The 18,589-nt window shown below is 36.5% G+C and overlaps 1 protein-coding gene across 11 annotated transcripts in view; it reads right to left on the bottom strand.

Annotated features, from left to right (window-relative positions):
• Positions 1 to 18,589, bottom strand: part of LOC135840550 (uncharacterized protein CG43867) — a 143,440-nt gene that overhangs the window by 88,236 nt on the left and 36,615 nt on the right. The window contains exon 1 of one of the 11 annotated variants that reach the window (XM_065357212.1): positions 4,103 to 4,864. The exons of the other annotated variants lie outside the window; for them this stretch is intronic. Coding sequence (XP_065213284.1) covers positions 4,103 to 4,171 — 69 coding nt within the window. The 5' untranslated portion in view covers positions 4,172 to 4,864. Of the gene's footprint in view, positions 1 to 4,102; positions 4,865 to 18,589 lie in introns of those variants that run through there. 11 annotated transcript variants of the gene reach the window in all.

The following is an 18,589-nucleotide window of genomic DNA, read 5'->3' as shown; positions in this document are numbered from 1 at the left end:
CATTAAATCTTCATTAACGATGAATAAATTATTGTCAGTATACGAAGGTAGCTATGGCTACATCTCGCCTACCTGTTCGCTGTATACGAAGCTGTATCAGTGTCGCTGTCGAATAATCTATATTACGTATACCTACAGGTCTGGCTACGCCTTTATTTTTTTAACCCTTTGAGAGTCGAGAAGAATCTGACGAATGAAAATTGAAAGATTTTCATTATATGGGAAGCAGTATGATTTCGTTGAACAGATTTTTTTTTTGAATTGAGGTTTACTCAGAATTTTATTTTGGAATGTGAGGAAAAACTCAAAATACTAATTTTTTTATCCCGATTTCAAAAATAAATTTTTGATGTAGGGATACGAAACTTTCCCGAAAAGTTTCTCTAGGTAATTCCAACATAAAAATCAAAAATTTTTAAATAAGTATGTATTACGTCAAAAATTTTTGAAGCCAAAATCCAAAATTTTGAGAAAGAATAAAAAATGATTTTCTGGGCAAGTTGTGACAATTACAAATGTGGTGACACAAAAATAAAGAGTTTGACGGTGGGAATTTTTTATATTTTGGAAATTTAGTTTCAAGGTTGAAAAATAGATCTTTTTTTGTGAAAATTTTGAAGGTCGTTAATTTTGATTGAAAAAAATACTTTGTATCTACGCAAATTTTCTTCCAATTTCAATTTTTTCGAAAATTTTTTTGTAAAAAATTTGACTTTGTTAATTTTTTATTTGTGGAAGGGGTGGGTGGTCAAATGGAGAGCTTTCTGAAAATTTGGTTGAAAAAAAAATAGTGAAAAAAGTGATGATTTTTTTCAAAAAAAAAAATTCCCTTAGATACCATGTAAATGCAACGCGTTGGTTCAGTGTTGGTATTGAGGTGAGATTTTAACCCAAAATTTCAAAATGAAATTTGACCCCGGGGAGTGCGCTTTCACATTATAGATTTTTCAAACTTTCATATCTCAGCTTTCTGTGAACATTTTTCAAAATTATTTATAGAATCTTTTTTTTTTTTTTTTTTTTTTTTAAATAATTATGTTTTTCAAAATATATTTTTTTTCTAGACATTTTGGATTTTGGCTTCAAAAATGTTTGACGTAGTAATATATTATTCAAAATTTTCTAACCTAGAGAAGATTTTGAGCATCTCCTCAGAGAAATTTGAGATTTCTCACAGTTTTTGTGAAAATGTTGGCCAATTATGAGAAAAAATTGTCAGTGCTGTCAACATCAACTAGTTCAAGGGTTCTCATCTAATGTCCTACGTCAACAGTAAATTTCCGCAAGTGGAAACAACGAAATAACTAATTCTACGAGATTCCCCATCAAACCTCTGTGTCTGTCACTGTCACATCTGCTAGTACAAAACACTCTACATTAATAAGCTGCTTGCATTAAAATTTTAATGAAGCAGATCGTACCCTACGTGGTAGTTTTAAGAATTTCAAGGCAAATATGTAGTACGAGTATGTACCTACTTCTTCCCCACATTGTTTTTTTCACTCTCGTTAGCGAAACAATGTTGTATTTTCATCATCGAGCATGTAGTACAATAAAACCACTACTTGCGTACGATGCACCCACTATCCAGTTAATAGGGCACTTTTACGTAACCGCAACAAACCCATACACACTTCATCAAGTACTCAGTTACTCAGCAGCCCTTTTTCAACCAAGTACATCCCCATTTCCAACTTTACTGACCGTAAAATTAAGTTGTTTTTCGAAAGCGTCATACGATATCTCTCTATGTGTGGTTCAGATATACAATAACACACATATACACTACACACAGACAGTGCATACTGCACAGTAAATCATTCAACAATTCAAGTATAATTGGACGAGCTTTCAAAAATTTCAACCCAGACAGTCAATAATCTGCAATATTTGTAGAATTACAAAAGGGCTATACTTACAAATATTTTCACAACATTGTATTCTAATGGTAAAAACTCTATAAACTGACCTGAAACAAAACAAAATAAAATAACAATTAGTCAAATTCAAAATAATTCTTCGTAGTCATAGTCGAGACTAATTTCTTAAATTCTAGATAATAGATATATTGAATTCGATTGCTCCACATTCCAGAATTTTAAAAGGAGCATCAAAAGAGTTCCTTTCAATTTCATCTTATCTTCAAGATTGAAGGAGCTATGATTGATTAAAATTTTCAAAGTGCTTTAACGACTTCAATTTTGAACTTACAACGAAACCTTTCAAACTCACACTTTCCTATTTGAACGAAATCAAGCTACATCGAAAGAGCATGTCTTGAAACCCCAGTAAACAAAATTTTAAAAGCTTAAAATTCAATTTTGAATTTTTGGCGAACTTTTGAAAATTTTAAAAATTGAAAAAAAACTGTTTTGAGAGCGATTTTTAAACTCCGCTACTACCTAGTTTTGGGTAATTCTGGAGACTCGAGCGATTTTTCAACTTTCTCCAGAAATTTCAAATCACTTTGGAAAGGCCAAGAAAAACTTTAGCACCTATGAACAGAACATTGATCGATATACTACGAGTACTTATTCGACACTCTCTTGACCATTTTATGGCCAATTTGTAAATTCCAAAAAAGTGAAAAAAATTAAATTTTCAAACAATGTACATTTTTTATCATAAAATCTTCAAATATCCGAATAGTGCACGAACCATAAAAAGAAAAAAATCGCTGTGAAAACGAATGCTTTTTCCCAGATCATTTTAATACCTACTCCCAAAGGTGCGAAACAATTTCCATCAAAGAAACAATTTACTTCAAAGTTCAAATGGAGAGAGTCGAATAAGAAATTCTCATCATGAGAACAACTTGAAAGTTTCATCTAAGGTTTCGTGTACATGTCAGATTGTCAGGTCAAGACATTTCATTAAAAGTGGGTAAAGCACGCGCTCAATTTATTGTGCGCATTATACGCTGCGCTGTCTGTCGTCAATCTCAATATTCATCATCGTGAAAATGCTATAAAATTTGTGGCAGAGCTTCTCCAAAAATCAACGACGAACGTACTCGTACGTTTCAAGGAGAGCGAGAAAAACTAGTCGTATTTTAGGTTCATTTCGCGAATTAAATCTCGACGATTTACAAAGTTCTACCTCGAATTTATTTATTTGAAAAATTCTCGTTCAAATTAAGTCGCAGCATTACTTTCACACATCTTTTGCGGATGTTGAGAGGTCTGCAGAGAGAATCAGATCATTGATCGAGCATTTTGAAAGATCAAATTGCCCAACTTTTTTCACTTGGGCCAGCGATTTATTAAAATACTTTTCATGCTGATAGATCACGATGAGAGCTGACGATGAATGTGCGCACAAATCGCAATTTCTTGAATCTTCGAGAAAGAGGACATGGGAGCTTGAAAAATTTAAAAAAAAAACAGAAATAACTTTGAAACTTTTGACAAAATGGTACAAATTTGGAATTTTTCCAGTTTATAGAATCGTATGTAGAAGCTTTTTTAAAAGATATGGTAAAAATAAGAGTTGTCAGTTTTTCGAATATAAAAATTCAGCCAAAAATATAGCAAAATGATATGTCGATGCTTCAAAAATTTTGAAAAAAATCACCTCAAGTACAATTTTTCATGCTGAGTAACGTTTATCAAAAAATTGGTGTGACGTTTTTTCAAATTCTCGATTTGAAAAATTCCAGAAATTACAAAAAAAAAATACGATCACTTCTCAGGAAAAGTGAAAAATGCCCAAACTGACAAAAAAAGTTTATAATAATATTATAATCATTTTATAAACTCGTCACCCTATTTTTTCATTTTTTTTTTTTTTTCATTTATTCATTGAACAGCCTCATTATTTTTCACCAAAACTGCGTGACGTGATAAATATTGTTTAAATCGCGATTCGTTTATCCCATAAAAAAATTGATGAGTTGTAAACAATTCTTAATTCAATTTTCTACAATTTTTCTGATCGTCAATTTTCAAACAGAAAGCTTGTTGGTCGTCTTTTCTTCGAACACGAAAAAACATCACCCCAATTCGGTGTAATCTTTCCAAAAATTTTGAGCATAAACACGATGAACAATCCAGAATATTTGAGACACATTGATAAAGGGGCATATTTTCTTCGAATCACTCACCTTTTGTAATAAATGTTGAACGGTAACGTCGTCCATATTACTGGCTATTTGCTGATAACGTTGAACCATTCAATATACAAGTAAACTCTCGTGTAGTCGAATCATAACACAGATGGTAAGTTTGCGATATCGAATTTTCTTTTTTCAGCCCATCGTGCAAACTCGCGAGATCACCCAACTATATTTTTTCACACCCATTTACGAGTATATCAGCGATAAATGCCGGTAAATTAACAGACTGGCGTCGGAATATTTCCAAAATATGAAAATTATGCGACAGAATCAGACACTATTGCGGCTTCACAAATCCACGCTGAATTCAAAATCTCTCAGCATGCACTGGAAAAATATCGATAAATTCGGTCTACAGTGGCAAAATTCCGCAACTCGTTAACCATATCGTAAAAAAAATCCAACTCGATGCAGGTAGCAAAATATAGAACGCATAAACACCGAGTACAGAATTACCGTCACGTCGATTTGAATGAAAGGCAGGAAAAAAAGGAGTAAACATGTAATGAACACAAGAAAGATACGGTGGCGGGTGAAAATACTGGCACGGCGAAGAAAAATAATCAACTCGTAAAATGGGTTTCGACAAAAAAGACGAAGACGAAGGCGAAGGCGAAAGCGAAATGGAAATTGTACGTAAACGAATGCGAATACGACTACGAATACGAAACGAACTTGTCGCGTCGAACGATGAAAAACATGATTTCGATTCGAAAACGGCTACTCAACTCTCGAGTATATACGCTAAGCTGTTTGGAAAAGCTGAAGAAAATACGCGTACCGGCGTACCCGTACTCGTACCCGTACCCGACCAGATATGAAAATCGCAACCGGCCGAGTGTGCGCAAATTGCAGACAGCCAAGTAGGACGCTGAACGGTAAAAATGCTCTCCGGCATTCGTGTTAGTGTACGCTCTTCCCAACTCACCAATTTTATTCACTTACTCACTTACATACTCACTCATTCATTCATTCATTCACTCACTCACTCAATCACGTAATTCACTCACTCGCAGGCACACCGTATCGCAGTCAGGTTGACAGATTTTCGCTCCTAAAATATCTACGCAATGACACGAACACGGACACGGTGGCCATAATCGTTGTCGTTGTCACCGTCGTCGTCATCCTATCCTATACATCGTATTAAAGTTTTTCTCGCAAAATCATTTAACGCTTCTCCAACACTTCGGCCTGTTTATTTTCGAATTTCATAAAAACGGGTCCGGCACGAACCAATCTCACGCTGCGTTCTCGCCCCCCGCACCGATAACCTCTTCCCATCTGGAATATTTTTCGTTATCCCAGACCCGAAAAAAAGTATACCATACCCCGACTGCCGACGAGTAACTTTTGCGCGATCAATTAACGTCCGTACCGTATACTACACGAGGTTGAGCGCTTTTTTCCCTCGACCATGGCACTTATTCGGCCAATAAATTAGAACCGTAAATACATACGGATGCGTGAAGCTGCGAGTCTTTTTCTTTTACTCTTTCAGTTCACGTATATCACGCATCGTATGGGACGAAATTTCCAAAACTCCGAACTATTCTATTCGTCCTTTTCTTCTTTCCTGCTCCAACTGACGAGTTTTTCCCCTTATTTTATTTTACGGTGAGGTGAAGATCGTCCCTTAATATCCCTAATTAATTCGTACAAGCTGGAATTAATTTTTCAAAACATTTAATCCGCCGAATGAGAAACGCATAATAAAACGAAATTACGTCTATTGCAATAGCGCCCATTTTCCACGAATAGGTAATTATGAACAGTGAATACGAATTTTTTTCACCAGCCACCTTACCATCTCATAAATTTCCATTTTCGAGACACAAAAATACGGACCTCTATTTTCTCGCTCGTAGCGCTACTCTAGTTTATCATACTATTAGTAGATACATAGATTATTGTTGATCAAAAATGAGAAAATAGTCCACAGGCACAAATTTTCGAAAAATTCAAAACCGTCAATTTTGCAAACCGATTTCTCAAAATTTCTTCTGCTCCTTGAAATCGACCTATGCCCCCCCCCCTCACAGAGGCGTGACGAAGTAGAGCACAGAAAGGGTCGAAGAGAGGGTTCGTTTCGCGATTTTTCAAAATTTGGGATCATTTTCTTATACATAATTGAAGCATTTATTATGTTTCCAAACTGCACTAAGTCCAAAAAAATATTGATACGAAATTCATGGTACATACGAGTATGTACTTAGTACAGTTTGGAAATGTGGAAATGATCCAAATTGGCTGATTTTTTGATATATTGTAGCCAAGACCCTTGGACACAATATATCAAAACATCAGCTATTTTGGGCTGCGACTTCATGCTAGATGGCTTTGCAACCTCCGAAACCTTGAAAATGGACTTAGTGCAGTTTGGAAGCATTTATGCTTCAATTCAACCCTGCTGCGTCCAAAAATCTCGTTTGAAGTAAAGCAAGTCATTAGTCCCACACTATTCTATATTGGCATAAACTCTGTAGCAGATGAAATCAACTTCCCAACTGAATTCTCGATATTTGCTGATGATTTTACAATATTTGCATCCTCAAAAAATCCAACACTGGCTGAAGCTGCTCTTCAACAATCAACAAATAAAATAGTTACTTGGTCAAAAGACAAAGGGCTTCAGCTATCTGAGAGCAAATCTACAGTAGTTCACTTTTGCCATGTTAGAGGGTGCAATCACCAAAGCATAATTAAATTAAAAGATACTCCACTACCTTGTAAAAGCCAAATCACATATCTTGGTCTATGCTTTGACAACAAACTAAACTGGAAAAACCATATCAACCATCTAAAACAAGCATGTAACAATAGAATAAACCTATTGAGAAAACTATCTAGTATAACAAATGGAGCAGACACTCAATCTCTTCTTAGAATTTATAGAGCTCTGATTCGCTCAAAATGTGATTATGGGTTGCCAACTTACTCATCAGCTAAATAGTCAACACTCAAATCACTGAACACTATTCACAACATAGCTCTTCGACTGACAACTGGAGCCTTCAGAACTACTCCTATACACTTATTATATCAGGAAGCACCTGAAATCCTCCCCTCTATACGATCAAAACTCATCCTTTCAAAATTTTTCATTCACCTTAAAACTGTTGACAGTCTCCCTCTCACCATAGACTCAAAAATTGATCCCAATCTTCCATATGCTTATTACTCATATCTCCATAAAGCCTCTTCCATTCTCAACTCCATTCAGCTATATCCTCTTCCACCATTCTATCCAGAAAATCCTATAAAAACTAAGAATGATATTCTCTCATTTGATACATCACTGCTTGAACACACCAAACTAAATACTCGAATCATCAATAACTTTATTGCTCAGTATAATGATTTCATTTTGTTTTACACCAATGGATCGAAATCTGTGGATTGCTGTGGTTGTTTGGTCGTTTGCGATTTCCACTTCCATGCTTGTTCAGTATTTTTTCATGTGAACTATATGAAGAGTGCATGGAAAATTTCATCAAAGTAATGACTGGAAATATATCACACAACATCCCACAAACACAACTTGAGGCATTGTAGAAAAAAAATGAAGAGATATGCCAGTCACAAATTGAAAAGTCACTCTTTTTGTGAAAAAATCAAGCAAAAAATTGAAAAATTAGTATAGTGTTTTGCAAAAACTTGAATTCGATGAAAATCGATTATAATGACGACATAATAAAAAATTTTCATATTCTAAATAGTTAACGATGTTGAAATTTTCTTCCTATTGCCTCACATTTGGTCTCGGCTTATTTCTCTCCCCTCCTCTTTTTTTCAAAGGCCATTTTAACCACAAAAAATCGATTTTTTTTCAAAATCAAAATGGACTACATTTTTCTACTCCTCAGAGTGAATTTAGTTCGACCCTAAACTCATTTTTCAAAAAAGTGACTTACTTAGTTCTTTCCACGGACTCTTCATATGGCTATCCTTACATCTTTAAACATGGCAATTGAGAGCAGACTTAACAAAGTTGTGATCTTCACGGATTCACTAAATTCCATCTCTGAACTAAGATCTCAATCTAAGCAACATCCAATTGCCTCAGAAATATCATCTCTCCAATATAACATGGATGTTACCATAGCCTGGATTCCAGCCTACTCAGGAATTTTGGGAAATGAAACAGCAGACTTAGCAGCAAAGCAGTCACTAAGAATTTCACCTTTACCAGAAATACCTGTTCCAATGTCTGATGTGATGGAAGCCATATGTTCACAGTTCATTCCCAGCCAAAGCCACACCACCAACATTCAAGATTTACCCACGTTGCCTTATGCTGTGCACATACAGGCCATACCCTCCTCCATTGACTCTTTAGATATGGACTGCTAGCGGTACTTGAACATAATTCATCAGTTAGTCGCAGTTTGGCTTCTGCACATGCCAGAATCTGAAAAATGACGTCGTACCAGGTGACGACGATATACCTCCCACACCTCCGTGTAACAGTACCAGGGTGGTATAACCTCATAACAGAGCTGGCGCATGCGCAGATTTCAACCTGCGACTTACCATGTTCAAGACAATAGTCGTAAGTTAAGCTTATGGGCCGCTAGCAGTCCATATCTAATAAGTCAATCAAATGCCCTCCTCACCCACTCTCATCTGTTCAAAAAAGAACCCCCTCCAATATGCTCTACATGCGAAGTCCAACTCACTATCTCCCACATCTTACTCATCTGTCAAGATCATACTAATTTAAGAAAATCACTCAACCTCCCAAAAACTCTACCTGAAATAGCTCATAATCCTTCAGTCTTACTCTCCTCTCCAAAAATCCAACCTCCTTGCATTAATGTAACAGCATAAAATGACCCGTGCCTCTAGCCTTGTAGCTGTACATGGCACGGTGACCAACCAACAGGTAACAGGTAGGTAAGTCATATAGTCCAAAAACCGGCATTTTCGGTGTACGAGTACATATTTTTGAGAAAAAGGATAAAATTCCCTTTTGAAAATCTTCAAAGTTAAGGCACCTTTCTTTTTCGGATCCTGATAGTAATGACATTTATAACCCCAAGACCGACCAGATAACCAAATTTTAAAAAGTGAGGAGTATAACTCCCTTTGAACTTTCCTTTTGTGCCCCTCCAATGGGATTTGGCTTCGGGCCATACAAATCACTCGTTCACTGAACGAGTTATTCAAAAATGAACATGGGTCTTCAGAAATGAAACAAGGACGCTTTATCTTCAATCAAATATTATTTTATCGTGATAATTTGACGAATCGAGTTTCAGCTGAAAACTTTGAAAATTCATCAGTTTTTTTACGGGTCGCGTTTGAAACAGGGACACTGATAACGCGACCGAAATGATTTACACGGTCCGAATGTCTCCTGTGCTTTAGAAATCCTTTTCGAGGTCCTTGTTCTTGTTCATTATATCAAATTTCGTGCTTCTTCACGAAATGGAGCTCATTTATTTTGAAATTAAAAATAAACGTATTTTCTCGCTCCCAGCGCTACCCTACTTTTTTCGTATTATTTGCAGATAGAATCATTGCTAAAAATTAGAAAAATAAAAGTCGAGCTGGTTAATTAAGTAACCGTTTTAAACTCGGTAGATTGTAAAAAAAATTTAACTCCGACTCGTTTACTTTTGTCGCGAGGTATGTACATAAATTAAAAACGAATGACAAAACAATTACTTTTTAATGCGTAGCCATAGCTCAGAGTAAGACTAACGTCGAGGTTTACGTCTACAGCCGGATTCCAATGTTCTGCTCGCTAAATAAAATTGCCTAATAAAACGAAGACGAAGACGACAGAAAAAAAAATAAATGGGAAATGGGAAAACGACCGGAGTCTTGATGAAAAAAATAACAAAAATGAGAAAAATTCCGACTCGTAATAATGAAAATTACGAGTATAATTTTTACTAAGTGTGTATTGTTGTTGTTAACTAAAGGACAAGGTCGATCCAGGCACTATAGCAATACCAGCTTGAGAGGATTATGGTGCTCGATTCTGATTCATGATAAAGATATGCGTATACCTAACCAGGTAACCACAAAGATATTTTGATTGAGTTAAATCTCGATGGATTGCAAGACGTTATTTTGGTGAGAATTGAATGACAGACAATGGAGAAACCGCAATTTTTTCAAACCCGAAATATCCAAAAAAAGTGAGGAAGGAAAAAATGGACCCGAACCTCAACAGAAAATCATGAACATACTCATAGGGTACGTCATTCATCATGAAGTCCGAGGTTTAGAATTATTCTGCTAATGCCGCATTAGGAGGAACTATTTTGATCGCTCCGTCAACTCGCATTTTCAAATGAGTAAGGGCTGAAAACACGAAGCCAAAAACTTGAAATACCCCACTGTACAAAAAAAAGCATAACTCGGACAGAGTAAAAGTTCCGGGTACAAACTACAAAAGTACCTACACCCAAATTGACGTGCTTTGGAACGATATTCGACTCGTATTCGTATTAAATTGCATTCTTGTTGCTTAATGATTTATAACGGAACGCGACGACGACGACGACGACGAATAATTTGCAGCTGAAAGAGAGTCGTGGTCTTGAGTTTATTAAAATTCAACGAAGCCATCGTCGGCGCAAATTGTTGTCGAACTTACTCGTATATGTACTCGTAGTATAGGATGTGTGGGTGTGAATGTGAATGCGAGTGTGAGAGAGCGCGTGCTTTGTGCAAGGATGGAATCGGAGTCGAAGATGATGGTATTTTGTGTCCACGATATGAGGGGGGTGATAAGTGTTATATATTCCATTCGTGGCAAATACGTGCCTCAGCACACCACTTCGCCAGTTTAACCGCCATATAAAGGCCGGTATTATGTACGAGTGTATATCATCAACCCTTCCGCCATATATTATATTCATGGTAAATCCGTGCTCGGTATTGCTTGCGCAATAAGCATTTGTGCCATTAGCGAGCATTTTATTATAAAATGACGATACTCGTTGTGCTTGTTCCACTAGTAGTTAAAGCAGAAATTTTTGGGAATTGTTGGTAAAAAAATTGATACCTTACTTTTTGGCAATTTCTCGCTAATTCATGAAAAAATTTCCAATCTTTAAACGCAATTTGCAGGGATGCTACTCAAATTTTTCTCAAAAAAAGTAACTTTAGTAACCAAAAAAGCTGGAAAAAGTAACCAAAAAGTAACCAAAAAGTAACCAAAAAAGTGACCAAAAAAATTTTCAATGCAAAAAATAGAGGTGAGATCGAAAAACTCTGATCCATACGAAACTACTACATTTTATTTTCAGAGGTGTGATGAAGCGATGTGTGGGGGGGGGGGAGACTGAAATTCTCCCAACTTTTCACGCTAGATTTTCCCAACTTTTACTCTACCACCCCCCCCCCCCACACACACAACAACAAGATTTTTCCAAATAATTGGTCAGATGTTGATGAGATTATGTTTTTGGAATTTGTCGAGTTGATTTTTCCATTTTAGGAAATATTTGAAAATCGTAGCAGTAGAATTCATATCTGCCCGAGCGAAGCGAGGGCGAAAGCTGCGAAAAACTTATGATTCGAAACATAAAACAACCTCATTTTTTAAGCAAGAAGTTGATTTTTGTGGCTTCAAAAGTTTCAAATTTTAAAAGTTTTCAGAAAATTACATAATACCTAGGTACCTATTTGTTATTTGTAAAAATATGAGTAAAAGCCCGAGCGAAGCGAGGGCGAAAGCTGCGAAAATTGATAATATGAGACGTAAAACAACGTCATTCCTGATGATGTAAGTAAAAAGTTGATTTTCTTGGCTTCAAAATTTTCAATTTTTCAGGAGATTATTATTACGTATACAGGGTGCCCTGAAATATCGAGCACCCCTAAAAAAGTTTTCTACTAAAATACTTTAGTTGGTCACAGTGAATGATAATAATGATAGCACATGATTGGTTGTTGGACTGGAGAGATAACATTCCACCAATCATATGCATCTATTTCACGTTGCCAACCTATATTTTTAATGAAAAACTTTCTTAGGGGTACTAGATATTTCTGGGCACCCTGTACTCATAGAAATAAGAATAAAAGCCCGAGCGAAGCGAGGGCAAAAGCTTTTGAAAATTCATAATTCCTGAGAGGTAAAACAGCATCATTTTTTATGATAAGAAAAAGAGTTCTGGGTAAAATTTTGAAGAAAAAAAAGGATATTTGTGAAAAATCTCAAAAAAAGTAACTTTAGTAACCAAAATTTTAAAAAAGTAACCAAAAGTTACTAATAGTAACTTTAGTAACTTGGTTACTTAAAAAGTAACCGCGTAGCATCCCTGAATTTGTCGAAAATTGACAATTTTTTCATAATTTTAGACAAAAAGCAAGACTTTGACAACTGTGGCAAAAAGCAGGAATTTTTGGGAATACTGGCAAAAAATTGATACTTTTTGATAATTTCTGGCTAATTTATGAAGAAATTGCCAATCTTAAGCAATTTTGATAAAGAGCGAGAATTTTTTCAAAATAAAAAATTCGACAATTTTAGCAAAAAGCAGCATTTTCTTGGAAATTATTGAAATTTTCGAAAATTGAGAATTTATTGCATTTTTAAAGCAAAACAACAACACGTCTTGGTAATTTTTGGCAATTTCAGGTGAAAAAGCAAGACTGACCAAATGCAAGACTGAAAATTTTAGCAAAAAGCAGGATTTTTTCCAGTGCAGTCCTTGTCGAAAATGAGAGACTATTTTCTAAGTATTTTTCTGTTAGAAAGCATGACGTTTTTGGAATTTTTTTCACAGAAAAACGAGACTTTTGGGTAATTTTCAGAAAAAAATCACGACGTTTTGGAATTTTTTGCGAAAAAAACGACAATTTTCAGCAAGAAACCATACTACTATTCAAACTGAGAACTCAGTCAAATTAGAAATATGTTTTTTTCCAAACCAGCCCACTGCTACGAAACATACTGGTCGTAGACATGCTTGTACCCTTTAAACTGACGCAAGTACACGACGAGGACGCGGTGTGGCTTACATTATATTCACATTAACCTGTAGAAGTACTCAGAAGGGAGGTCAGGAGGCGGAGGAGCCAAACGGGAATAAAGGCTACCATCGAACTATTATATCTGACACGAAAGCCTATCAAATTATCTAACCTCTACCCCGCCTTGTACTACGTACTCGAATATCCAACTGGGTTTTGAAATTTCAGCCTCATCCATCACTTTTATTGTTGGCAATAATACATTTCATCGTCCCCCAATCATACATAATATACTCACTACACACTACACAGTGATATGAGACACACACACACACACACACACACACACACAATATACTCGTATACTGGCACTGGCACTTGTAAATGCTGCGAGAGTAAGTCTGCGTAGGTCTAGGTAGGTACGGTATATCCATTCTTATGGTGGTATTTTTCGACCCTAAGCGTTTTTTTTTCCTTTTCACTTCTTTTCTTCGCAAAGTATTGTTTAATATCATTAAAAGCTAATGCGCGTCGCGGCGCTTTCTTTCTCTCTTTCTTCATAATAAACGGATTATAATATTACGTAATACAATCGAGCATGAAGGAGAAAGGGCTTTCGCGTCCTTTTTCTTCTTCTCGTTTTCTGTAAATATTGAGCTATGGTTTCGCTTCAACAGCTTCGAATGCTGGCGACGAATAAACTACGTACTCAAGAATACAGAAATTGGGTCGTTTTTTAAATGGACGTTTCAACGTCGTCGAACGGTCTTTAAGTAATATACAGGATCGTGGTAAAACCTCGGTTTATTTTTTTTCCTTTTTGCAACTCTTCCCCCCCCCCCAACCTCCACACGCTTTGGCAATAGGAACCGACCTTAACGTTAAGATTGATTGAGAAAATCTTTCTGCTTGGCAAATGGTATGCATTAAAAGATAGCTTTAAGGCTTTCTATGCTCGTAAATACCGTCAAAGATGAAAAAAAAATGTCGGATTTAACTAACCGTCGCGTCGAGTCGAGTCGAGTCGCCTTTTTAAAAGTTACAGCCAAAGGCGTTCGGTATATACTCGCACTCGGTGATGGTAAACGATAAAGTTGCTAGGCCACTGCTCGATGCTCTCTTAACTATAAATGTAAGTATAGCTTTTCAAACTAAAACATATTCAGCTGGCACGTGAAAGTAATCGACGTTACGCGAAGAATAATGTTTTTTTTTTCTTGTTTTTCTTCTTCCTCTTCGGGTTACTGTTGCAACAAATGTTACCGGCAAGAAAACACGCTTCTTTCTGAACTATCCGAATGTATTATTTTTTTCGCTTTAGAATCAATTGCGAAAGCATCATTGTATATAACTCAGCGAAAGCTATCTTTTAGTCATCTTCGAAAATTCTCCCACTCCCACTCTCTCGTTCTTGTTTAGGATCCGCATCATTGCAAAGTGATCAAGATCAGAGCAGTTTACATATGATTATCCCATTTACAATGACGGGATTCATTTCCCACTTAATTAGGTAATGCTAAGCTGTTCCCACAGTTCTATTTCGGGCCAACTTGGGAGAGGGCGAGAGACAATTAATTTTGGCGAATCGAATATTTCAGCTGAGACTGGGGCAACTACAGTATGCTGCCAAATTTTCAAATTCCTTCTCTCTTATCCCCCAGAAGGGAGTAAAAAACAGCAACGCCACCAGGCACGAACGTGAGATACAACCCTTCTCGTGGATGCGGCAGTTATACGTATGTACTTTGCAGAGTTGTCGTAGTCTGAGCTAGGAACTGAAAGATAAACATGGTGCAATTTGTATTTTGTTTGACTTAGGCGCGTAAAGCTATTCTGCTTTGCTCGAAAAGAGTACAGCGATGCAGAAAAGGATAGATGACTTTGTCAAAAACTTAGGTAAGTATAATAATATATGATTGAGATTGATACGAGCGTACGGCTGTGGTTGCGGTATGCCAGAAAGGGGGCCTGAACTGGAGCAGGGACCGCACTGGTGCACCAAGTAATTCATTTTTGCGCTCGTTGGGAGGCAACAGTAGACGTGCATCACGTCCGCAACCTAATTTAGATAAAAGGTTGCTTGTTCACTTCAAACACTTGGGACAAGGGAAAATACCGTCGCTTCAGCTACAGATATCATTTGTTTCACTTTTTTTTCCATTTTATTTATTGCAACCTTTAGCCAGCAATTTACATCCGCGATTTGTTGTTTAATTTTGTTTTGTAAACACGACGAATACTGACAGACAGAAATTAGATACTAATCTGAATTATACTCGTAGCTTGGAAATTTGCACTGGACGATTTTTTCCATTATAGCATAGAGGAAAAACCCGACTATTTTTTAAAAACTATCCGCTCATTTTGTTCATCTTGATCAGCGTCGTTGAAATCCTAATCATGTATGTACATACATGTCACACGATTTTTCCAATACCCCGAATTGAATTCGGAGACTGAAATTTGACATAAACCTACTTGGAGTTTCATTTACAATGGTTGAGTTATTTTTACAATGCTGAAGATCAGACTTGCTTACTTTCAGAATGGGCTGAAAATTGGCATGCCTATTCAGAGGATGTCCTACATGTGGTTTTTAAGGGTTCCGAATTTTCAATGTAGGTATTTCCATCTCTTTCCAGTAGGTTGTCATCAGCCTCAAGAGCTACCTCAACAAAATGACTTTTTTCCTTCTGTTGTCCGGTCGACTGTCTGAATTCCCTTCTTGTCCAAGTAGTCCAAGAGCTATACCACTGCGATTGGGCAGAAATAACTGAAAGCTGGGGTTGGTCTCAAAAGTTAGTATACACACCCCTATTTTGAAAACACTTGGTCTGCCGATCCACAGCTGCTGCATTAAAGCTCAGTGAAAGCTCGAAAGTTCAAAATTTTTCTGAACTTTCAGCTGAGAAAACTGATGCCTGAAATTGGTGCCTAATTATAGCATTTTTCGCGCTGAATCGGAATATATCGGTCTGCCAACCCATAAGTGCCGCCAAAGCCCCGCCATTCTGGGTCAAAAGGGAAGCGAATTTGACAAATTTCATGTTTTTGGGCTAAATTCGCTTAAAAAGCTTCAAAATCGGATCAAAAATTATTTTCAAGCTGCTTAATAACGGAATGCTCTATGGCTAAGATGATTTTTAGGCACCAAAATTTTTCAAAATTTTCATTTTTTGGGGAGTGGGGCGTGAGGGGAGTATTAATAAATTTAGCAAATATGGCCTTGTGATATATCAAAATAATATATGTTTTTTGGGCCGTAGAATTTAATTATGGCAATATTTTTCACATCGGAGAACAATATGGTCAAAAAACATATATTTTAATGCTGTTATTTTCTCAGATGGGACTCTGTCTCTGAGAGTCACCCCTGCCGTTTTCCTCATGAACTTCATCTTCTTTTATCAGATTTCTTCACTGCCCATACCTCGTCTGGTATATCGTGTTCCCAGATATTTGAAATTATTGACCTGTTCGATGATTTTTCCATTAATTATAATCTTACTTCTTACTGGTTCCTTTCCTTTGAAGACCATTGTTTTTGTTTTCTTTGATGATATTCTCATATACTTTTCTGATGTCTTTGTTAGATTGTACATTGATCTCTGTAGGTCATCTTCTATTTTGGCTAGTACTGCTTCCTGCCTTCTGTCTGTTTTGATTCCTTTTGGCTTCATATAAAACACAAGACAGTGGGCATCCCTGGCAAACTCCTCTGTTTATTTCTGTTTGTTCTGAGAGTTTATTTCCAATTCGTACTCTTATTCTAGTTTTGTGTTATGCCATCTATATAACTAAAAGGTCGATGGTTCCACTTCTCAATCTATTCAGCATTTTCCAGAGGTTGTATTTCAGTTGGCTGCCCTGTGGCATCAATTTTGCTCGTAGTATTGCTTCTTGACGCTGCATGCCAGATTTGACAGTGCTCAACTTCAGCAGGAGCGCTTGATTCATTTACCATTCTCAGGAAACAGTGTCTGGATTTTAGTCTGCTCTCTGGTAATTTGTTGTAGCCATACATAGGGTGTAGGGGGTTTTGTGTTGCTTTAGTTTTTTCTGCTCTAGCAGCTACCTCTCTACATACCTTTGGTGGTGCAATCCCTGTGGGACAATGCAGAGCTGTGAGTGGAGTTGGCTTATGGGACCCAGTCACCAATCAACAGGCTTTGTTTAGGGGTACATCTACTTTTTTTTAGCATGCGCTGATCATCCCTATACTGGGCATGCATATTCTGCAACTAAATAACACAGTGCTAGTGTTGATGTACCCAGCACCTGTGGATTAGCCATTGACTTTTCAGATATGGACTTCTAGCGGTGCATAAGACAATGGTCTTGAACATAGTTCATCAGTTAGTCGAGGTTTGGCTTCTACACATGCCAGAATCTGAAAAATGTGTACAGTGATGTTACTGATGCTTTGACTATATATATGTACATGGACTGCTATCTTCTGCTTTGCCAATGAAGCCGAAGTAATAGAGTAACTCAATCAGGAGCATCGGGAATTTTCATGCGCGCGCAGGAATCCGAACCACCCTCGCACCTTCCAATCACTGTGAACTTTGAAGCGACAAACACTCTCCTTCGTTCCAACAACCACTATGCTTGTTGCAACAAAATCTAGCGCATGCTCAGAGCCCATGTCCTGATCAAGTACCTCTACTGCTTTGGCTTTGCTATTCCCTTTAATCTCCGTATGAGATAGCAGTCCATGTATATATAGTCAAGGTAGTGATGTTATACCTCCATCTGTCCATCAAACCATACTACAGAGCTATAATGACTAGGGCTAGGATTTTTATGCAAATGCTTGTCTGAATGCACTGTAGTAGATACCGCATAACAATGTTTCTTTTGCGATTCATGCATTTTTAAGCCGAATTGCAAAATTTTTTAGCGCATAATTTTGCTTTTTTAGACCATAAACGCTTAAAACTGCTTATTTTCAGCAAAAAATGGCCGATAACCGCTTTTTTAGCGCTTTTTCAAGTACTTTAGCGCATATTTCGAAGAAAAACGACAAAAAATCGTTCTAAAAACTCGAATTTTCGTTGTTTTGTCAAAAAAAATCACTTTCAAACCATTTTAGTTGAAAAAAAAAAAAACATTTTGATGATTTTGATCTCTGATTTTGCAAACGAACGTTTGAATTTTGAATCAGTTAGTTTTTATTTACCTAAATCTTGTAATCTGACACTTGTAGGTACATTTAATGTTTTTGTTCAAAAATTAAATCTAAAATAAATGATTTTTGCTATTTTTATGATTTAAATAATTCAGTTTAAACTTGATAGGGAATCCAATAGGATTTTTGCATTCTGCTTAAAAATACCTGCATTTTGATGTACCACATGATGCACTTACAAACCGCTTATTTTCGCTTTTTCAGATTTTTTGGCGCATAATTTTGCTTTTTTTTGGCCATTTTAACTGCTTTTTTTAAGCGCTTAAAACTGTTTTTTTAGCGCATAAAAATCCTAGCCCTAATAATGACATAACAGTGTACCGGGAGAATTTAAGGGAAGATCTATC

The sequence above is a fragment of the Planococcus citri genome, chromosome 1, assembly GCF_950023065.1.
Source record: "Planococcus citri chromosome 1, ihPlaCitr1.1, whole genome shotgun sequence".
Taxonomy (NCBI): Eukaryota; Metazoa; Arthropoda; class Insecta; order Hemiptera; family Pseudococcidae; genus Planococcus; species Planococcus citri.
Note: the sequence above shows the minus strand (reverse complement) of the source record. Positions and strands in the feature narration are given on the sequence as shown.